General features: G+C 47.5%; 1 protein-coding gene across 1 annotated transcript; it reads left to right on the top strand.

Annotated features, from left to right (window-relative positions):
• The first annotated feature begins 44 nt into the window (after positions 1 to 44).
• naxd (NAD(P)HX dehydratase) lies at positions 45 to 17,873 on the top strand. Its single transcript, XM_068034177.1, has 10 exons — positions 45 to 123; positions 2,874 to 3,024; positions 3,815 to 3,860; positions 5,387 to 5,475; positions 6,190 to 6,298; positions 8,204 to 8,254; positions 9,028 to 9,132; positions 9,731 to 9,851; positions 11,060 to 11,180; positions 17,340 to 17,873. Exons 1-10 carry the CDS (start codon positions 78 to 80, stop codon positions 17,488 to 17,490), a joined length of 990 nt encoding a protein of 329 aa, XP_067890278.1. The 5' UTR covers positions 45 to 77; the 3' UTR covers positions 17,491 to 17,873.
• Positions 17,874 to 23,223: the final 5,350 nt, after the last annotated feature.

The raw sequence follows: 23,223 nt of genomic DNA, 5'->3' as shown, positions 1-23,223 counted from the left end.
AGCTGTGATTGGCTGGCTGTGGGCCGGACTGCGATTGGCTGGCTGTGGGCCGGGCTGCGATTGGCTGCCACGCTCGGATGTATCAGTGTAAACAGCTGGTGGCCGCCGGGCTGCGTGCCGGAGGTAAACCCGGTACTGGGAGTGGGGCTCGAGGGAAGTTGGGGTTACTCGGTTCCAGGGCTTTTGCTTTGCAACGGCCTCATTCTTACCGCATTGCGTTGCTACGGATTGAAGGCACTGACTCCCGGGGAGAGAGTGAGCAGGCCCGGGCTCCAGGGTCACACAATAGGGGATTTGGTTATACTCATTGTGGAATGTCAACACTCCCTCGGTGCTGACCCTCCGACCGTGCGGCGCCCCCTCGGTGCTGACCCTCCCGACAGTGCGGCGCCCCCTCGGTGCTGACCCTCCCGACAGTGCGGCGCCCCCTCGGTGCTGACCCTCCCGACAGTGCGGCGCCCCCTCGGTGCTGACCCTCCCGACAGTGCGGCGCCCCCTCGGTGCTGACCCTCCCGACAGTGCGGCGCCCCCTCGGTGCTGACCCTCCCGACAGTGCGGCGCCCCCTCGGTGCTGACCCTCCCGACAGTGCGGCGCCCCCTCGGTGCTGACCCTCCCGACAGTGCGGCGCCCCCTCGGTGCTGACCCTCCCGACAGTGCGGCGCCCCCTCGGTGCTGACCCTCCCGACAGTGCGGCGCCCCCTCGGTGCTGACCCTCCCGACAGTGCGGCGCCCCCTCGGTGCTGACCCTCCCGACAGTGCGGCGCCCCCTCGGTGCTGACCCTCCCGACAGTGCGGCGCCCCCTCGGTGCTGACCCTCCCGACAGTGCGGCGCCCCCTCGGTGCTGACCCTCCCGACAGTGCGGCGCCCCCTCGGTGCTGACCCTCCCGACAGTGCGGCGCCCCCTCGGTGCTGACCCTCCCGACAGTGCGGCGCCCCCTCGGTGCTGACCCTCCCGACAGTGCGGCGCCCCCTCGGTGCTGACCCTCCCGACAGTGCGGCGCCCCCTCGGTGCTGACCCTCCCGACAGTGCGGCGCCCCCTCGGTGCTGACCCTCCCGACAGTGCGGCGCCCCCTCGGTGCTGACCCTCCCGACAGTGCGGCGCCCCCTCGGTGCTGACCCTCCCGACAGTGCGGCGCCCCCTCGGTGCTGACCCTCCCGACAGTGCGGCGCCCCCTCGGTGCTGACCCTCCCGACAGTGCGGCGCCCCCTCGGTGCTGACCCTCCCGACAGTGCGGCGCCCCCTCGGTGCTGACCCTCCCGACAGTGCGGCGCCCCCTCGGTGCTGACCCTCCCGACAGTGCGGCGCCCCCTCGGTGCTGACCCTCCCGACAGTGCGGCGCCCCCTCGGTGCTGACCCTCCCGACAGTGCGGCGCCCCCTCGGTGCTGACCCTCCCGACAGTGCGGCGCCCCCTCGGTGCTGACCCTCCCGACAGTGCAGTGATTCTAAATTCTGTTGGAAAAGGCCAGTGAGCAATGAGAGTATGTTTAAATGTTCATTGTTTCGGTTATGAAATTTGGCTGAGTGTCAGGAAACAGAGCATAGTTGTGAACAATTGTTTATCGGTCTGTTGGAAGGTATATCGTGAGGTTCCCCAGGGGTCAGTGTTAGAATCCCTGCACAATTTCAAAATTTGTGGCTGTAAAGAAACTTGGAAATCTGGTGAACTGTGAGGAGGATGGTGATAAACCTCAGAGGACATAGACAGTCTGGTGGAATGGGCAGTCATATGGCAGTTGAAATTTAACGCACAAAAGTGTGAATTGATACATTTTGCTAGCAAGAACAAGGAGAGGCAATATAAAATAAAGGGTTCCGTTCTCAAGGGTGCAGGAGCAGAGGGACCTGGGTCTCTGTGCATAAGTCATTGAAGGTAGGAGTGCTGGTTGGGAGAGTGGTTAATAGAGCATACAGGATCCTGGGCTTTATTAATAGAGACATAGAGTACAAAAGCAAGTTATGATAAAACTGTTTAAAACACTGGTTCGGCCTCAACTGGAGTAATGTATCCAGTTCTGGGCAGCACATTTTAGGAAAGATGCAAAGGCATTGGAGAGGGTGCAGAAAAGATTTATGGGAATGGTTCCAGGGATGAGGAACTTCAGTTACCAGGATAGATTGGAGAAGTTGCAGCTGTTCTCCTTGGAGAAGAGAAGATTGCGAGGAGATTTGATAGAGGTGTTCAAAATCACGAGTGGTTTGGACAGAGTAAATAGAGAGAAACTGTTCCCATTGGCAGAAGGATCCAGGACCAGAGGACACAATTTAAGATGATTAATAAGGAGCAATGGCAACTTGAGGAAAATAATTTTATGCAGTGAGTGTTTAGGATCTGGAATTCACTGCCTGAGAGTGTGGTGGAGGCAGATTCAATTGAAACATTCAAAAGGGAATTAGACTGTTGCCGGCGCAGTGGTTAGCACCACAGCCTCACAGCTCCAGTGACCCGGGTTCGGTTCTGGGTACTGCCTGTGCGGAGTATGCAAGTTCTCCCTGTAACCGCGTGTGTTTCCGCCGGGTGCTCTGGTTTCCTCCCACAGCCAAAGACTTGCAGGTTGATAGGTAAATTGGACATTGTAAAGTTGCCCCTAGTGTAGGTAGGTGGTAGGAGAATGGTGGGGATGTGGTAAAGAATATGGGATTAATGTAGGATGAGTATAAATGGGTGATTGGTCAGCACAGACTCGGTGGGCCGAAGGGCCTGTTTCAGTGCTGTATCTCTCTATGTACAGGGTTACAGGAAAAGGCGGGGGAATGGGACTAGGTGAGTTGCTGTTAGAGAGCTGGCATGGACACAATGGGCCAAATGGCCTCCTGTGCTGTAACTGTTCTATGATTCTATGTTACAGTTTGTTTTTTCTTGTGTTTCAGTTCTATACAGAGTCTTTACATTTCACAGTCACAGGCCTACAGGAAGTATGGAAAAGAACCTGCAGCTGGTCAGAAATATTGTTCCTCCTTTAACTGAGAAAAAACATAAAGGGCAAGATGGAAAGATTGGTATTATTGGCGGATGTACTGAGTGAGTGCAGTGCAGATCCCATTACTGTCACATTCTGTATTTTGCTTGTTTAAAAGTAAGTTATTGACACTTGATGAAATCAGGCATGGCGGCAAATTGAGGTTAGGGCACTTTCGGGAGATGTCTCGGGCAGTTTGTGTTCGAGACTCGCTGAAGCTGTCAAACAGTAAGGCCTGTGTAAAAAAAAAAAAAGTATTTACACAGCACTTTTACAACAACAAATTGGCCATTATAAATTGCCCCTAGTATAGGTAGGTGGTAGGGAAATATAGGGACTGGTGGGGATGTGGTAGGAATATGGAATTCGTGTAGGATTAGTATAAATGGATGGTTGCTGGTCAGCACAGACTCGGTGGGCCGAAGGGCCTGTTTCAGTGCTGTATCGCTAAACTAAACTAACAACTTTTATTTATATAGCATCTTTAACCTAATAAAGCATCCCAAGGCACTTCACATCAGCTAATGGCTCAAGTGACTCAGAAGAGGCACAGTATCTGGGTGGGGGGGGGATCTGAGGGAGGGAGAGTTTCATGGGATTTGAGGGAAGGGGCCGAGGGCCCGTGGATTTGGGGGGGGGGGGGGGGGGGGGGGGGAAGAGTGGATTGAGGGAGAGACTGGTCTGTGTGGGTCTGACAGGGTTCAGTGTAAAGAGCTCGCTATCAACTTGCAATATACCCTCATCACTTGTATTTTCACTTTAAAAACACAGTGGGTCAAAGAAATAATAATAGTCACACAGGTGCTGTGTTTCAATAAATTCTGACCAATTTCACGTTTTTTTAATTGACAGATATACAGGTGCCCCCTATTTCGCGGCCATCGCAAGTCTCAAGGTGGTAAGTCCTTGCCAGAGAGTGAAGAATTATATTTTTATTTTGAAAAACTGCTCCCAGTTTCTGTTGGGTTTATTCACCTGGCAAAGCGATACTGACAGTTTACAACAGTACCATTGGACCACTGATCGAACAGCATGGTGACTTTAACGAATTTACCTCTTGAAATGCAAAATCTCTCAGGAGCATCGATCTGCAAGCTGCAGATATTCAGTGCTCAGAGTTGCAGCTGTAAAGAGAATTGCTTTGTCGGCTAAGTTGCTCCGTGACTCTGTGTTTCACGCATTGTGTTGCGTCTGCTGATAATGGAATTCAAATGAAAGAGAACAGTTTGCATTTGTACAGGAAAGATGAGCCTAGCAATTGTTGGATTGTTGTAAAAACCATCTGTCAGAGTCATACAGCACAGAAACAGGCCCTTCGGCCCATCGTGTCTGTACCAGCCATCAAGCACCTACCTATTCTAATCCCATTTTCCAGCACTTGGCCCGTAGCCTTGTATGCTATGGCATTTCAAGTGCTCATCTAAATACTACTTAAATGTTGTGAGGGTTCCTGCCTCTACCACCCCTTCAGGCAGTGTGTTCCAGATTCCAACCACCCTCTGGGTGAAAATATTTTTCCTCAAATCCCCTCACCTTAAATCTATGCCCCCTGGTTATTGACCCCTCCACTAAGGGAAAAAGTCTCTTCCTATCTACCCTATCTATGACCCTCATAATTTTGTATACCTCAATCATGTTCCCCCTCGGCCTTCTCTGCTCTAAGGAAAACAACCCTAGCCTTTTCAGTCTCTCTTCATAGCTGAAATGCTCCAGCCCAGGCAACATCCTGGTGAATCTCCTCTGCACCCTCTCCAGTGCAATCACATCCTTCCTATAGTGTGGTGCCCAGAACTGTACACAGTACTCCAGCTGTGGCCCAACTAGTGTTTTTTACAGCTCCATCATAACCTCCCTGTTCTTGTCTTTATTAGCCAAGGCATAGAATATAAGTATCCCATATGCCTTCCTAACCACCATATCTACCTGTGCTGCTGCCTTCAGTGATCTATGGACAAGCTCACCAAGGTCCCTCTGTACTTCCTAGGGTCATACCATCCATTGTATATTCCCTTGCCTTGTTAGTCCTCCCAAAATGCATCACCTCACACTTTTCAGGATTAAATTCCATTTGCTACTGCTCTGCCCATCTTACCAGCCCATCTATATAGTCCTGTAATCTCAGACTTTCCTCCTCACTATTTACGACACCACCAATTTTCGTGTCATCTGGTTCGCTGATGCCTGTCAGGGATGGGAAGCTGCCACTGTACCCTGTCTGGACCTGCATGTGACTCCATTCCCACACCACATGGTTGGTCCTGGTGCCCTCGGCAACCAGGAATGGACCATAAATGTGACCTGGCCAGTGTAAGCCACACCTGTTTGGATTGTGGTTTCTTGTCCTACAGGATAAAGTAGGTTTGGATGTGACAAAGATGTCAAGGTGTGTGTGGAGTGTTTTTAATCTCTGTTTAATCTTCCTAGGGTGCTGACTTGTCTCACGTGTTCTGCACTAAAGATGCTGCGCCAGTTATTAAATCCTATAGCCCGAATGTCATTGTTCATCCTGTCTTGTAAGTTCACTTTTGAGAGCTTAGGCCCTGTGCAACAGGGCAGAACAAGGTGCACCGAGTCTACACGATGCAGATGACAGGGCCAAATTACAGAGTGTTTAGATGGATGAAAGGTTGGGGCAGGGTCGATAGAAGTGACTGTTTCCAGTAGTTGAGGGGTGAAGACTGATGGGCCATTGATAGGAGATTAAGTGTAAGAGATTTGGGATGGGGGCAGGAGAAACCTCTTCATACAGGGAGAGTGGGGACGTTGTGGAATTCACTGCCAGAGTTGGTGCTTGAGACAGAAATGGTGTCAACATTGAGGATTAGATTGGAGAGGGGGATGAGGGAAATGGGAACCGGGCAGGGTAACAGTGATTATTTGCTCTTGTGGAGGGGAAATGCCAACATGGACTGGATGGGCCGAATGACCCATTTCCAGGGCTGGGACGGGGATGTTGATGTGGAAGGGCTGGAGGGTTGTGTTGTTTGCTGAGTCACCGCTGATTTATCTCCCCTCTTGCAAGGCCTCAAACCAGAAGCTCGGGTTTGGCAAATGTTGGTTTGAAAGCAGTGATGAACTGGGTGAAGTAGATTGCTGGAGTGATTGGACTATATACAGATCAATCCAAACACTGAGCAGTATCTGGAGTTCATGGCTTTTGAGTGAAGCGTGACTCGACTGTGACGTTATACTGTGTTTGATTTGGAAATGTGCTTTTGTTTTCTCAGAGACAGCTGCAGTGGTGTGGAGGATGTGGAGAAGTGGTTTCCTGCTCTGCATACACTGGTCATCGGGCCGGGCTTAGGAAGAGATGAGAAAGTATTGGAGAATACAAAGGTGAGAATTGAAGTCTGTGCCAACAGTTCCTGTGCTGACGTGAATCAGGAGATGGTTTGGTTGGTTAGAAACAGGTGGCCAGTCTGTTCCTCCGACACTACAGAGAGGGGAGGCTTCACAGAGCCAGTGTTTCGGGAGCTAAACTTTCAGTCTGGATGGGGGGGGGTGGGTTCGGGGGGCTGTGGGCAGGGTAGGGGTGGGGGAGGGACAGGCACACTGCCTGACTGACGCCTCTTTGAGGCCCCACAGCAAGACAGGGTCACCCTGAGGCAGCGAGTTACACAGCCAGACAGGAGTTCCTCCACGGTCAGTATTTGGTGTTTACTTACCTGAATGTAGAGCTGGGAGGGGCAAGAGTCACAACACCACATTCAAATACACTGACAGCATCCATCCCTCCCCCCCCCCCCACACACCTACCAACATTCTAACCCCCCTGCACCCCCACCGGCTGCTGCTTCCTCCTGTAAGGAACAGGAAGAGGCCATTCAGCCCCTCAAACCTGTTCTGCCATTCAATTTGATCATGGCTGATCTGTATCTTAACTCCATCTCCCTGCCTTGGTTCCTTAACCCCCTTATCCAACAAAAATATATCAAATTTCCGTTTTGAAATTTTCAATTGACCTCCGGCCTCAAGAGCTTTTTAGGGGAGAGAGTTCCAGATTTCCACTAGCCTTTGTGTGAAGAAGTGTTTCCTGACATCACCCCTGAACGGCCTGGCTCTAATTTTAAGGTTCTGCCCCCTTGTTCTGGACTCCCCCCACCAGAGGAAATAGTTTCTCTCTATCGACCCGATCAACTCCTTTAATCATCTTAAACACCTCGATTAGATCACCCCTTAATCTTCTATACTCGAGGGAATACAAGCCCAGTCTGTGCAACTGTCCTTGCAATTTAACCCATTAGCCTCAGGATCACTCTGGTGAACCTGTGCTGCTCCCTCTCCAAGGCAGATACATCTTTCCTGAGGTGCAGTGCCCAGAACTGAAAACAGTTACTCCAGATAGAATCTGATCAGAACTTTATAATAACCCATTTGTATTGCAGTCTTGTTGAGATATAAGTTATTCTGCCCCTGCTGCCCTGGTCCCTCACTGACCCAGGGGCTGGAGCTAGTGCCAGAAGGGTCCAATCATCGAACACTCCCCGCCAGGAAAGCTGCCTCTCGCTGTCCACAGTTTGGCCGCCTCATGTATATCAGGCTGAGTCCTAACATGCGGACACCCTCAGGCCCCACCATTGTACCCTGTGTCCCAGAATATCCAGGCCCCTGTCTTTAACAGTTGAATGAACAGTTAACAGTTGCACCATTATTTGCCTCCTCCCCTGCCGGAGTGAGTCCCACAATGTGCCATGGTTCGTGTTGTACTTATCGCCTCCTCTGGCCTCTCACCATCTGCTGTGCTGCTGCAACAACCATGCGGTTACAGAACATCATAACTGTTGGAAAGTGTCTCAGGTGAATCAAATCTGAGTGTTGACACTCATTGTTTGTGGCATTTCCGCTCCATGGAAAATTCAACATGAATTAAAAAAGCATAATGTCATAAGCATAAAGTAGTCATTAATTCAGGAGAAACTTCATTACCCAGAGAGTGGTGAGAATGTGGAACTCGCTACCACAGGGAATGGTTGAGGTGAACAGTATCGATACATTTAAGGGGAAGCTGGATAAACAGGAGGGAGAAAGGAATAGAAATATGTCCTGATAGGGTGAGAGGAAGCCTGCGTGGCTCATAAACACATAGACCATGGGCTGAATGGCCTGTTTTTGTGCTGTAAATTCTGTGATGTGGTTAGCCTGGTAAACACAAGTTGGAGGATTAAATTCTGCTTTTGTTGGCAGTGATGTGGGGACTGAAAGCGATTTTTTTTTTTTTTTTTTTTTTAATATATACAACAGGTTATAATGGAAAAGTGTCAGCAGCGAGGAATGCCCATTGTAATTGATGCTGTGAGTAAATCTAAATCTTTCTGCTCAGATTCACACAGATCTCACTGTACGTTAAACTCTCTAAATGTTGCAGTTCCCTTTCCGGATTTTATGTTAACTGTAAAATCTGTCACTACTGAGCCCTGATGATGGACAAACTTGCATTTCTACAGCACCTTTCATGACCTCAAAGTCCCAAATGCATTACAGCCAATGAAGTACTCTTGAAGTGTAGTCACTGTTTCAATTTAGGAAACACGGCAGCCAATTTGCGCACAGCAGGATCCCACAAACAGTAATGTGAACTGTTTTTACAGTTGGTAATGATGTTGGTTGAGGGATAAATATTAGCCAGGACACTGGAGAGAACTCCCCTGCTGTTCTTTGAAATGGACGTTGTGTGATATTTTACATCCGCCTGATAGGACAGACAAAGCCTCGGTTTAACTTCTCATCTGACAGTGCGGCCCCTCCGGCGGTGCGGCGCTCCCTCGGCGAGGCGCTCCCTCGGTACTGCACTGGGAGTGTCAGCCTAGATTCTGCGCTTAATTTTGTGTTTGGAGCCTTCGCATATTCTGAAAAGTGAGGAATCCACATCCTTCTGGAAACATTACATTTAATTCAAGAAATCAGGTCTCCATGCATCGTACGTATTGATTAGTGTGTAGGTGAATAGTGTTTTTTCATTTCTGAGAAGCTAGGAAATGAATTATTCATCCATTCCTCTTATGCTGTGGGCACTTTGAGTCTCCTAGATTAGTCTGCTTAATTTTCTGTATCCTTTTCCTTTTCAGGATGGGTTATGGGTGATTGTCCAAGAACCCTCTGTGATCCAGGGATACAGGAAAGCCATTCTAACACCAAATGTCGTTGAGTTTACCAGACTCTACAATGCAGTGGTGAGTCTTTGAGCAGGATTAGTAGTGGATGACTTTAAATGTAATTGTATCCAGTGGCAACTTGTTGGGCATCTCAGCCCATTGGGTTGAATGAAGCATAGCGATGACATCTTATAAAGGAGTTGTTATGATATTAGATCTGAACTGGCCAGTTGCATTAGTCAGCTTGGACATGAGTCATGTGAGACTGCTTGGCACTGCCCCGGTCCCTTTGAGAAACTGTTTTCGCTGGCATGAGGGTCGGTAATCAGTGGACACGGATTTAAGGAAATTGGCAAAACTCCAGAGGGAGATGAGAATTTTTTTTTTACACAGCAAGTTGTTGTGATCTGGAATGTGCTGCCTGAAAGGGCGGTGGAAGCAGATTCAATAGTAACTTTCAAAAGGGAATTGGAGAAATACTTAAAGGAAATATTTGTGGGACCATGGGGAAAAAGCAAGGCGGAGTGGGACTAATTGAATAGTTCTTTCAAAGAGCTAGCACAGGCACGATGGGCTGAATAGCCTCCTTCTGTGTTGTCAGATTCTGTGATGCTTTGCACACTTCTTTATAAGGATTTGGAGTTGACGGGAAGTCACATGAATTCCCTGTGCTTAGCTCAAGGGTTCTCTGGATACGAATGATCACCAAGGCATGCTGCTTCAACTCAGCCAGGCTCTGGGGAATGTCACTATTGTCCAGAAGGGACAGAAAGATCTCATTTCGGATGGAACCACAGGTAAGCTTGACTGACATAAGCTTTGTTACAGAAGTCCTTCATTCTGGGCAGCTCCGTGGTTTCCCGGCTGGTTGGTTGTTTTGTGCAGTAACCCAATGTCGCTCCAGTTCCTCTGATTTTGCCCTCTTGAACTTCCCCGATTTTAATCTCTCCACTATTCGTGCTTTCAGCTGCCTGGGCCCTAAGCTCTGGAATTGCCTCCCTGAACTTCTCTCCAACGCTCTTTCCTCCTTTAAGAGGCTCCTTAATACCTACCTCTTTGACCAAGCCTTTTGTCACCTGTATTAATGTCACCTTATGTGGCTCAGTGTCAGACTTTGTTTCATAATAGCTCCTGTGAAGCACCTTGGGACATTTTATGATATTAAAGATGCTATTATAAATACAAGTTGTTGTTGGGGGAAAGCAACAGTGAGACTTTACAAAATCCTGAATGTGAACAGGACAGATCCTTTTGTGAGTGAGTTTAATAACCTTGGAGATCCAACTGATTGGAAAATGACAGGAGAATGTTAACTTTTTTTTTTACAGTCGTGGAGCTCCAAGTTATCGGCTTTTTAATTGTATAAAGGGTTTAATTGTGGATATTTCCTAACAGTTCCCTACTCCTCTGAGCTCCTGTCTCGTGAACAAGTCAGCTGGGTTATAGTGTGTTTGGAAGTAACGGATGCAGTCAGTGGATCGGGCAGTGGGACACGGCACACCCTTGGCACCGCTCCCTCGGCACCGCGGGACATGGGACTCCCTCGGCACCACTCCCTCGACACTGTCCCTTTGGCGTGGTGCTCCCTCGCCACTGCCCCCTTGGGCAATGGGACACGGCACTCCCTCGGCACCACTCCCTCGACACTGCCCCCTTGGACAGTGGGACACGGCACTCCCTCGGCACCACACCCTCGACACTGCCCCCTTGGACAGTGGGACATCGCACTCCCTCGGCACCCCACTGGCAGTGGAGAGGTCCACCGTGCGATGCTATGAGTGGGGTGGATGGGATGTTTGCTCACTTTCAGTAAGCTATTGAACCTGGGCAGGTGGTTGTGTCCATTGATGTAATCTACCCTCTGTCTCTCAGTTTACTGCTTGTAGATTGTGATCCAAAGAGGCCCAGTCAGGAGAGCAGCAGGGACCTGATTGAATCCGATCTGTTCAGTGTTCTCAGTTACAGTTATGGTTGCTTGCTAACGTACCTGTTTCTCTGCGTATAGTGCTGGTATGCTCACAGCAAGGCAGTGGTCGGAGGTGTGGGGGTCAGGGAGACCTGCTATCCGGATCGCTGGGGGTTCTGGCCCACTGGGCATTCGCCGCTGAAAAGGAGAAAACAGATGGGTAAGAATAGCCAATGGTGTGTCTCTGATCAGTGTAAACTTGTTTGGAGTTGTTTTAATTCTGATGGTAACAAGCCTGTACCTGTTTACACAGGAGTGAGTCTCATCTGAAATAGTGCTGGCGCTTCCAACTCTGAACTCTGGGATCAAAACCCACTCGAGACAGTGTTAGGGAGACTCGAGACTGAAGCTCCAGAAAGTGCCAGGCAGAGGGGAGCTCTGTCTCTGACATTTAGTGGAATACTTGAGTCTGGTGGGTGTAGGTGTTTTCCCCCCCCCCCCCCCCCCCCCCCACCGCCCACCCACTACATTATATGAGGAAACAAAAACAAAAAATGCTGGAATCACTCAGCAGGTCTGGCAGCATCTGTGGAAAGAGAAGCAGAGTTAACGTTTCGGGTCAGCGACCCTTCTTCGGAACTGACAAATATTAGAAAAGTCACAGATTATAAACAAGTGAGGTGGGGGTTGGGCAAGAGATAACAAAGGAGAAGGTGCAGATTGGACCAGGCCACATAGCTGACCAAAAGGTCACGGAGCAAAGGCAAACAATATGTTAATGGTGTTTTGAAAGACAAAGCATTAGTACAGATTAGGTGTGAATATACTGAATATAGAACAGCAGCAAGTGCAAACCTGAAGAAAAACAACCTGAAAAAAACAGTGGGTAAGCAAACTGAACAAACTAAGATGAAATGAAATAAATGCAAAAAAAGATTGTAAAAAATGTAAAAAGGAATGTCAAAAAAAAGGAAGAAAAAATAACTAAAACATTATATGAGGATGTGGGGCCCATAAAATCTTCCTACTCTATAGGACTAAGCCCCATCACCTGGTTATAAAGATGGTTTTGGTCATGGAAGGAGTCTTCATGCTGCAACCTGTCAAACTATTAGTCAACTTGCCGGTCTTCTAATACTTCACAATGTTACAAAGATACAAGAACAACATTGTGGATGCATAGGACAATTAGTTAACAAATCCCTCTAGAATGTGGATATGTCTGTTTCAAGTCGAGGGTGAATCTAACTGTAACCCAATATCCTGGGCAGACGTGACTTTCTCCTGTTGGGATTGCCCCAGCCTCTGCACCAGTTTTCCAGCTGAGACTCTGGGATGATGCCTCCCGATTCCTCTGTCACTGGTTGTGAGGCCAAGCTGAATGAGCTGCTCTCCCCCTTGCCCTGGCAGTGTGCAACATGCTGGCTGGATTCCTACTGCCCCTCTGTGGCTGAAATAGAGAGTTTGTGTGGGAAATGAAGGCGCATTTTCAGACTCCTTAATGCAGTGGTGCACTATTCATTAATCGTGTTTGTCGTGAATCGGGGATGCAAAACATGTACAAGCAATGCTTTAAGGGATATTATTTCTTTACTGATTTGTGTGAAGGGGAAGACTTAGTTTAGGTTAGAGATACAGCACTGAAACAGGCCCTTCGGCCCACCGAGTCTGTGCTGACCATCAACCACCCATTTATACTAATCCTACACTAATTCCATATTCCTACCACATCCCCACCTGTCCCTATATTTCCCTACCACCTACCTATACTAGGGGCAATTGCTAATGGCCAATTTACCTATCAACCTGCAAGTCTTTGGCATGTGGGAGGAAACCGGAGCACCCAGAGGAAACCCACGCAGACACAGGGAGAACTTGCAAACTCCACACAGGCAGTACCCAGAATTGAACCCGGGTCGCTGGAGCTGTGAGGCTGAGGTGCTAACCACTGCGCCACTGTGCCGCCCTAATAGGTGTTCAAAATTATGAATGGTTTTCATAGAGTAAATAAAGGGAAACTGTTCCCAGTGGCAGGAGAACAGGACAGTTTAAGAGTATGCAGGGAGAGAGGGAATGGGTGACCACCAGGCAGTCAGAAAGAATCAGGCAGGTAGTGCAGGAGACCCCTGAGTGCATCTCGCTGTCCAACAGGTATTCAGTTCTGAATACTGAGGAAAGTGATGCTTCACCTGGGGAGTGCAGCCAGAGCCAAGTCCATGGCACCACGGGTGGCTCAACTGCACAGGGAAGACTGGAAGAGCCATAGTGAAATGTGATTCAATAGTCAGGGGAACAGACAGGCGTTTCTGTGGCCACAGATGTGAATCCAGGATGGTGTGTTGCCTCCTTGGTGCCAGGGTCAAGGAGGTCACTGAACGGCTGCAGAGCAGCCTGAAGGGGGAGGGTGAACAGCCAGCAGTCGTGATCCACATCGGAACCAACAACATAGGTAGAAAGAGGGATGTGGTCTTGCAGTCAGAATTTAGGGAGCTAGGTAAGAAATTAGCAAGCGCAGTGGGGCAGCACAGTGGTTAGCACCGCAGCCTCACAGCTCCAGCGACCCATGTTCAATTCTGGGTACTGCCTGTGTGGAGTTTGCAAGTTCTCCCTGTGACCGTGTGGGTTTTCGCCGGGTGCTCCTGTTTCCTCCCACAGCCAAAGACTTACAGGTTGATAGGTAAATTGGCCATTATAAATTGCCCCTAGTGTAGGTAGGTGGTAGGGGAACTGTGGGGATGGGGTTAATGTAGGATTAGTATAAATGGGTGGTTGTTGGTTGGCACAGATTCAGTGGGCTGAAGGGCCTATTTCAGTGCTATATCTCTAAATAAAATAAATAAAAAAGCAAGACCTCAAAAGTAGTAATCTCCGGATTACTCCCAATGCCGTGCACAAGTGAATACAGAAATAGAAGGATATGACAGATGAATGTATGGCTGGAAAGATGGTGCAGGAGGGAGGGCATTAGATTCCTGGGACATTGGGACTGGCTCTGGGGGAGATGGGATCTGTACGGGCCGGACGGGTTGCACTGTACAGAGCTGGGACTGAGTTCCTTGCGGGATGTTTTGCAAGTGCTGTTGGGGAGGGTTTAAACTAGTTTGGCAGGGGGATGGGGACCTGAGGTTAGACTCAGCTGGGACAGATTCAGAAATGAAAATGGAAGGCGGAAAATTAATGGATGAGTCTGGTAGAGGAAAGGAGGGTTCGAAAATAAAAAAAGTTTGACAGTACTCAAGGGGATCTATTTCAGTGCAAGGAGTATAGCAAATAAAGCAGATGAGTTGACGGCACAGATAGACACGTGGCAATATGATATCATAGCTATGACAGAAACATGGCTGAAGGAGGGACAGGAATGGCAGCTCAACGTTCCTGGTTACAGGGTTTTTAGACGCAATAGGGAGGGGGATAGGAAAGGAGGGGGAGTGGCAATTTTGGTCAAGGAAACTATTACAGCTGTGAGGAGGGATTATATGTTGGAAGTTTCATCAAATGAGGCCATATGGATTGAGCGAAGGAACAAAAAAGATGCAATCGCACTGCTGGGAGTGGACTATAGACCCCCAAACAGTCAGAGGGAGATAGAAGGCAAATCTGAGAAGTGCAAGAACAATAGGGCAGTAACAGTAGGGGATTTTAATTACCCCAATATTAACTCAGATAGTTTTAGTGTGAAAGGAATTGAGGGAGCAGAATTCTTGAGGTGCATTCAGGAGAACGTTTTTGCCCAGTATGTAGCAAGTCCAACAAGAGAGGGTGCAGTTTGAGACTTAGTTTTAGGAAATGAAGATGGGCAGGTGGAAGGAGTGGCAGTGGGGGAGCATTTTGGTGGTAGTGATCATAATTCAGTCAGTTTCAACATAATTATGGAAAAGGACAGAGATAGAACAGGAGTTAGAGTTCTCAATTGGGGCAAGGCCAATTTTACTAAACTGGGGAGTGATTTAGCGAAAGTGGACTGGGAACAGCTACTTGAAGGTAAATCAGTGTCAGAACAGTGGGAGGCATTCAAAGGGCAGATTCAAGGGGTTCAGAGTAAACATGTTCCCACAAAGAAAAAGGGTGAGGTGGCCAAATCTAGAGCCCCATGGATGTCAAGGAGCCTACAGGGTAAGATAAGGCAGGAAAGGAAAGTTGATGTCCGACACCGAGAACTCAATACTACAGAAAGCCGAGAGGAGTATAGCAAATGGAGGGGTGAAATCAAAAAGGAAATTAGGAAAGCAAAGAGAGGGCATGAAAGAATATTGGCAAGCAAAATCAAGGTGAACCCAAAGATGTTTTATCAATACATTAAGAGTAAGAGGATAACTAAGGAGAGAGGAGGGCCCATAAAAAACCAAAAAGGTAACCTGTGTGTAGGAGCGGAAGATATTGATATGGTTCTTAATGAATACTTTGCATCTGTCTTCACAAAAGAGGGGAACGATGCAGATATTGTAGTTAAGGAGGAAGAGTGTGAAGCATTGGATGTGATAAACATAGGGAGAGGGGAAGTATTAATGGGATTAGCATCCTTGAAAGTTGATAAATCACCAGGACCAGATGAAATGTATCCTAGGCTGTTAAAAGAAGCAAGTGAGGAAATAGCAGAGGGTCTGACCATTGTTTTCCAGTGCTCACTGGATACAGGTGTGGTGCTGGAGGATAGGAGAATTGCTAAAGTTATACCTCTGTTGGACTCTATTCTAAGAGACAGGATAAAGTGTCACGTAGAAAGGCACATGTTAATCAAGAGTAGTCAGCATGAATTTGTTAAGGGAAGATCTTGTTTGACCAACTTGATCGAATTTTTTGAAGAAATAACAAGGAAGATAGATGAGGGTAGTGCAGTTGCTGTGATCCACATGGATTTTAGCAAGACCTTTGACAAGGTCCTACATGGCAGACTGTTTTTTTAAAAAAATCCTCTGGGTACCAGGGAAATGCAGCAAGGTGGATACAAAATTGGCTCAGTGGCAGAAAACAAAGGGTAATTGTTGACGGCTGTTTTAGTGACTAGAGGGCTGTTTCCAGTGGCGTTCCGCAGGGCTCAATACTGGGTCCCCTGCTTTTTGTGGTGTCTATTAACGATTTGGACGTAAAATGTAGGGGGCATGATCAAGAAGTTTGCAGACGACACAAAGATTGGCCGTGTGGTAGATAGCGAGGAGGATAGCTGTTGGCTGCAGGAAGATATTGATGATCTGGTCCGATGGGCAGAAAAGTGGCAAATGGAATCCAACCTGGAGAAGTGTGAGGTGATGCATTTGAGGTCAAACAAGGCAAAAGAATACACGATTAATGGTAAAATACTGAGAAGTGTAGAGGAAGTGAGGGACCTTGGAGTGAATGTCCACAGATCCCTGAAGGTAGCAGGACAGGTAGATAAGGTGGTTAAGAAGGCATATGGAATCCTTTCCTTTATTAGCCGAGGTATAGAATACAAGAGCAGGGAGGTTATGCTGGAACTGTATAACTCATTGGTTAGGCCACAACTTGAGTACTGTATGCAGTTCTGGTCACCACCTCATTACAGAAAGGATGTAATTGCACCAGAGAGGGTACAGAGGAGATTTACGAGGATGTTGCCAGGACTGGAAAAATGCAGCTATGAGGAAAGATTGGATAGGCTGGAGTTGCTCTCCTTGGAACAGAGAAGGCTGAGGGGAGATCTGATTGAAATGTACAAAATTGTGAGGGGCCTGGATAGAGTGGAGGTGAAGGGTCTGTTCACCTTAGCAGAGAGGTTGGTGATGAGGGGGCATAAATTTAAAGTGATTGGTAGAAAAATTAGAGGGGAGATGAGGAAAAACGTTTTCACCCAGAGGGTGGTGGGGGTCTGGAACTCACTGCCGGAAAGGGTAGTTGAGGCAGAGACCCTCAACTCATTCAAAAGGAGTCCAGATATGCACCTCAAGTGCCATAATCTGTAGGGCTAAAGACCAAATGCTGGAAGGTGGGATTAGAATGGGTGGATCGTTTTTCGGCCGGCACAGACACGATGGGCCAAGTGGCCTCTTTTTCTGTGCCTTAAACTTTCTATGATTCTATGAGGGTCAGTAACCAGAGGACACAAATTTAACGTAATTGGTAAAAGAACCAGAGGGGGAGATGAGAATTTTTTTAACACAGTGAGTTGTGATCTGGAACACGCTACCTAAAAAGGGCTGTGGAACCAGATTCAATAGTAACTTTCAAAAGGGAATTGGATAAATAATTGAAACAGAAAATTTGCAGGGCTTTGGGGGAAAGAGCAGGGAGTGGGACTAATTGGATAGGGCTTACAAAGGCACAGTGGGATGAATGGCCTCCTGTGCTGTATGGTTCTAAGATGTGGGTGTCTCTGAGCTCTTTCACACAGTAGCTCATCACTCTCTCTGTTTTCACCCTCCAGGTTAAACCCCACTCTTGTAGCTGCGTTTGGAGCCTGTGCCTTGACAAGGCAGTGCAACCACCAGGCTTTTCAGAAACATCGGCGTTCAATGATGACTTCAGACATGATAGTGGAGATCAGCACAGCTTTTAACAAACTCTTTGAGAGCTAATGGGGAGAATCAGCTGTTGGCAGGGAAATGCCTGATTGTACTGGCTCTTTGCAGGCAATTCCCATGAAGTAACTGGGCTATATTTCTGATTTTTTTTCAAAAATGTGTAAGTCCAGCCAGAGAGCTCAGTTAGAACTGGAACCAACAGTCACAATGGGCCGATTTCTATCATTCCAATCTCACGAATAAAGAATGGAAATATTTTGACAAATGTAATTGGGGTTGGCACTGCTCATTTTGGGGACGAGAGAGAGGAGTCCAATGTTATAAACCCCACTGCTGCAAGTTATCATTCTTTAGCCCTTTACATTGGATGAGTTGCTAAAGTGTTGTTTGAAATTAATTTCACTCCCTGATGGAAATAAATTTACAAACTAGCTCAAGTTCATGCTTTGTATTAACTGAGTTGCTGTTTCAATAATGGCATCTAAATCTCCTTGCTTTATACAGCACAGTTTACAAATTTGACAACAGTGTGCCTTAGTTGGTAACCCTGTGATCTATGCAGTGATTGGTATGCGATGCTAAATTCAGCTCACAGAACAAGAATTGTGATCATTTCTGTTCACCTGGATGTAACTCCTCTGTGGGGATTAGGAGGCATGAGGTACATTTAGTTAAACCATAGATAGATCTTTGAGTCAGCTGTGGCTCAGTGGGTCACACTGTTGCTTCAGAGTCAGAAGGTTATGGGTTCAAGCCCATAATCCAGGCTGATATCCCAGTGCAGTACTGAGGGAGCGCTGCACCGGTGGAGGGTCGGTACTGAGGGAGCGCTGCAGTGTCAGATGTGCCATCTTTTAGATGAGACATTAAACCAAGATCCTATCTGCTCTCTCAGGTAAAGGAGCCCATGAAACTATTTTGAAGACGAGCAGGGGAGTTCCCCCTGGCTAACTGCCTGTTTCCAGTTAACTGCGCATCAGTGTCTGCAGAACTGGTTTGTTTGAGCTCCCCAATGCATTGCCAATCTTGAAGTGATCCAGTAAATAACCTAAACCTGCTAATGACTGGGATTTTTCGAATGACCAGAATTGGCACTTGGATGGTGCTTTCTCTCTCTTCCCTGCCAGAACCTTGTGCTTTTAGCAGTTTTGTACTGTCCGGTATAGGGAGTTCCTGTCCTGGAATAGTTCTGTGCTGCTGTGACCCTAAACCCTCTTGTGGACAATAGCTACCTTGCAAACACTGATCCTGCACTTGGAATCTTACAGCACAGAAGAGCTATCCAATTAGTCCCACTCCTCTACTTTTTCACTGTAATTTTCACCCCTTCACGTATTCCCTTTTGAAAGTTACTGTTGAATCTGCTTCCACTGTCCTTTCAGGCAGCGTGTTGCAGATCACAACAACTCACATGTGTTTTTAAAAAAAAAAATCTCTTCCCACCTAGTTCTTTTCCTAGTTATCTCAAATCGGCGTCCTCTGTATTGAGCAAAGCTGATGTGAAGAATTTCGCCCAGCTCACCACCTGGGCTTAGTGGCACTGGAATCACCACTTGAGATAAAGGTCAACATTCCATTCACCACTTTAATTTTTTTGTACCTGTCCATCAGCCTTTAGTGAATTCTATACTTGGATCTGAGATCTCTCTCCATAGTTCCTAAGGGGGAGGTGCAGTGAGACCTGGGTGTCCTTGTGCACCAGTTGCTGAAAGTAAGCATGCAGGTGCAGCAAGCAGTTAAGAAGGCAAATGGTATGTTGGCCTTCATAGCGTGAGGATTAGAGTACAGGAGCAAGGATGTCTGGCTGCAATTATACAGGGCCTTGGTGAGACCATATCTGGAGTATTGTGTGCTGTTTTGGTCTCCTTATCTGAGGAAGGATGTTCTTGCTATGGAGGGAGTGCAGCGAAGGTTCACCAGACTGATTTCTGGGATGGCAGGACTGATGTATGAAGAGAGATTGGGGTTGATTAGGCTTGTATTTGCTAGACTTTAGAAGAATGAGAGGGGATCTCATAGAAAGCTACAAAATTCTAACAGGACTGGACAGACGAGATGCAGGAAGGATGTTCCCAATGGTGGGGGAGTCCAGGACCAGGGGTGAGCCATTTAGGAATGAAATGAGGAGAGATTTCTTCACCCAGAGAGTGGTGAACCTGTGGAATTCTCTACCACAGAAAGCAGTTGAGGCCAAATCATTAAATATAAAGAGAGATCGTTCTTGGGGCTAAAGGGATCAAGTGATACGGGGAGAAAGCGAGAACAGGGTACTGAGTTTGGATGATCAGCAATGATGGTATTGAATGGCAGAGCAGGTTCGAAGGGCCGAATGGCCTACTCCTACTCTTCTATATTTCTAAGCTGCTCGGCATTTAGAAAATACTCGAGGTCCTAAGCTGCCATGGGAGATCTACAAGTTTTTAAAATAACAATAGGACAAGTTCAGTTTTGTCTCAATGTCCAGCTTAGCAGAAATGATTGTGAAATATGCAGCTAAATGTAGCTGTTTCGATTCTGCTGACTGCCAAGGAACAGTATTAAGCTGTTTTGCAAGGAAGGATTTGCACCAGTAATGCTAAATTAAAAGCACAAAGTTCATCTAAACTGCTGAGTGAATAAAGGGTTAATTTCAGTCTGGAACTGCCTTTCAAATGCAGGTATCACCTCGCAATAAAAACAGAAATTGCTCGAAACACTCAGCAGGTCAGACAGTATCTGTGGGGAGAGAAACAGTTAACGGGCTGGATTTGCCCGTGGCCTCCGATCCCAGCAGGGGCTAAAAATCAAGGCCAACATTTCAGGTCGATGACTTTTCATCAGAACTGTTATCGCAGGCAAACTGTACAGTGGCATCATGAGTAGGGAATCATCTGACCCCCATGGGGGGAATGCAGTCGATGCATCACTTTAGAATGTCACCAAAATATGCCACAATTAGAAACATCATCCCAAACAAAGCTACAACTCCATATAATCATAAATCTCTTAAAACACAGAAAAAAATTATTTTCTTGGTCTCCACGAACTTACATAAGTTTAGATTAGATTAGAGATACAGCACTGAAACAGGCCCTTCGGCCCACTGAGTCTGTGCCGACCATCAACCACCCATTTATACTAATCCTACACTAATCCCATATTCCTACCAAACATCCCCATCTGTCCCTATATTTCCCTACCACCTACCTCTACTAGTGACAATTTATAATGGCCAATTTACCTACCAACCTGCAAGTCTTTTGGCTTGTGGGAGGAAACCAGAGCACCCGGAGAAAACCCACACAGAGAGAACTTGCAAACTCCACACAGGCAGTGCCCAGAATCGAACCCGGGTCCCTGGAGCTGTGAGGCTGCAGTGCTAACCACTGCGCCACTGTGCCGCCCATATGATACATATATCATATGTAGGATATACGGCACAGGAACAGGTCATTCAGCCCAACCAGTCTATGCTGGCATTTATGCTCCACTCGAGCCTCCTCCCATCTTTCCTCATCTAAGTCTATCATTTTCATCCTCTATTCCCTTCTCCCTCATAGGCTTCCCCTGAAATTTATCCATTCTATTCACCTCAACTGTTCCCTGTGGTAGTGAGTTCCACATTCTCACCACTCTCTGAGTAAAGAAGTTTCTCCTGAATTCCCTATTGGATTTCTTGGTGACTCTTACAGTGATGGCCTCAAGTTTTTCTCCTCCCCAAAAGTGGAAACATTCTCTCTCTATCCACTCGATCAAAACCTTTTATAATTTTACTGACCTCTATGAGGTCACCCATCAGTCTTTGTTCCAAGAGAAAAGAGACCGAGCCTGTTCATCTTTTCCTGATATATATACCCACGCATTGCTGCTCTCATCCTAAATCATTTTTGCACCCTCTCCAGTGCCTTTAAATCCTCTTTATTAGGTGACCAGAACTGCACGCAGTGTGATCTAAAGGCCTGCTCAAGTGACAAAAAAAACCCGACCCGAACCTGACCAGAGTTCCTCCATTTTCCCCCCAAGCCCGACCTGACCCGAGCCCAACCCAGCCCGAAGGCCAAACCCGGAGGAGTGGCCCAACCTGACCCGAACCCGACACGTCGCTGGGTCCCTTTGGGTTTGGGTCGGGTAGCAGGCCTTTAGTGTGGTCTAAACAAGGTTCAATACAGGTTTAGAACCTCCCTACTTTACAATCCTATCTCTATAGAAATAAAGCCTAGTGCTTGGTTATGGTCTTGCTAACTTGTGCTGTAACTTTTAGTGATCGGTGTATGAGATCCCTTTGTTCCTCTACCCCACTGAGATTCACACCTCCTAAGTAATAAGTAACCTCCCTATTCTTCCTACCAAAATGTTCTACCTCACATTTATCCGCATTGAACTTCATTTATCAATTACTTTCCCATTCTGCAAGTTTATTCATGTCCTCCTGTAAGTTGTAGCAGTCCTTCACAGTATTGACTATCCCCCCCCCCCCCCCCCTCCACCCCCCAATTTGCATGTCATCTGTAAATTTAAAAATTCTTTTGGATTCCAAAGTCTAAATTGTTAATGTAAATTGTGAACAGCAGTGGTCCCAGCACTGATCCTTGTGGAACACCACTTCCCACCTTCTGCCACTCTGAATAACTACCCTTTACTCTCACTCTCTGCTTTCTGTCTTGAAGCCAGCTTGCAATCCATTCTGCCACTCGTCCCGGACTCCACATTCTCTGACCTTATTTATTATTCTATTATGTGGCACCTTATCAATGGTCTTTAGAAAATACAAATATTTTTTGTATTCTGTCATGGGATCTGGGTGTCGCTGGCAAGGCCAGCATTTGTTGCCCATCCTTAATTACCCTTGAGAAGGTGGTGGTGAGCTGCCTTCTTGAACCTCTGCAGTCCATCTGGTACAAATACACCCACAGTGCTGTTAGGGAGGGATTACATCTACTACATTACCATTGTCAACTCTCTCTGTTACCTCCTCAAAAAAATTCAATTGGGTTGGTCAAACAAGACTTTCCCTTTTGAAATCCATGCTGACTATTCATTATTATATTTTTCATTTCTAGATATTCTATTCTCTCCTTTAGTAGGGATTCCATTTTTCCTACCACTGAGGCTGTAAGTTGTGTGGGTATTTTCGCTGGCTGGGGGCGGGGGCAGTGGAAGGTGCTCTTTGGTCTCTTTCTTTTTTGCCTTCTCAGCCTCAAAGGTACAGGGTATAAAGCGGATTGTAAATAGCTGATAACTTTATAATGAAATTTTGCTAGTGTAATAACTTAAGTAACGGCAGGGCAGCTCGGCCAAGCAGAATGTGTCTCCTGTGCAATGTGGGAAGTCGTGGAAGTGCCATGTGACCTTGGTGAACATGTCTGCAGAAAGTGTCTCCGGTTGCAGAAGCTTGAGATTCGGGTTTCGGAGCTCGAGCAGTGGCTGGAGTCACTGTGGCGCATCCACAAGGTGGAGGACTATGTGGATGGCACGTTTCAGGAGGTAGTCAAGCCGGTGCCTAGGCGAGCACAGTCGGGGGGGAAACTGGGTGGCTGCTGGACGATGAAGTAGTCAGTGCAGGAGTCCCCAGAGGACATCCCACTTTCTAACCGATATTCAGTTCTGAGTACTGATGAGGGAGAGGGTTCCTCTGGAGAATGCACCGAGAGTCATAATCGGAATATCATGGTGGACTCAGCTGTGCTGGGATGGAGAAAAAGGGACAAGAGGGCAATAGTGGTAGGGGATTTTATGGTTAGAGGAATAGATGGGTGTTTCTGTGGTCGCCGACGTGATTCCAGGATGGTATGTTGCCTCCCTGGTGCA

The sequence above is a fragment of the Heterodontus francisci genome, chromosome 6 (genome assembly GCF_036365525.1).
Source record: "Heterodontus francisci isolate sHetFra1 chromosome 6, sHetFra1.hap1, whole genome shotgun sequence".
Taxonomy (NCBI): domain Eukaryota; kingdom Metazoa; phylum Chordata; class Chondrichthyes; order Heterodontiformes; family Heterodontidae; genus Heterodontus; species Heterodontus francisci.
The sequence above is the reverse complement of the archived record's forward strand: the minus strand, read 5'-3'. Positions and strand labels throughout refer to the sequence as shown.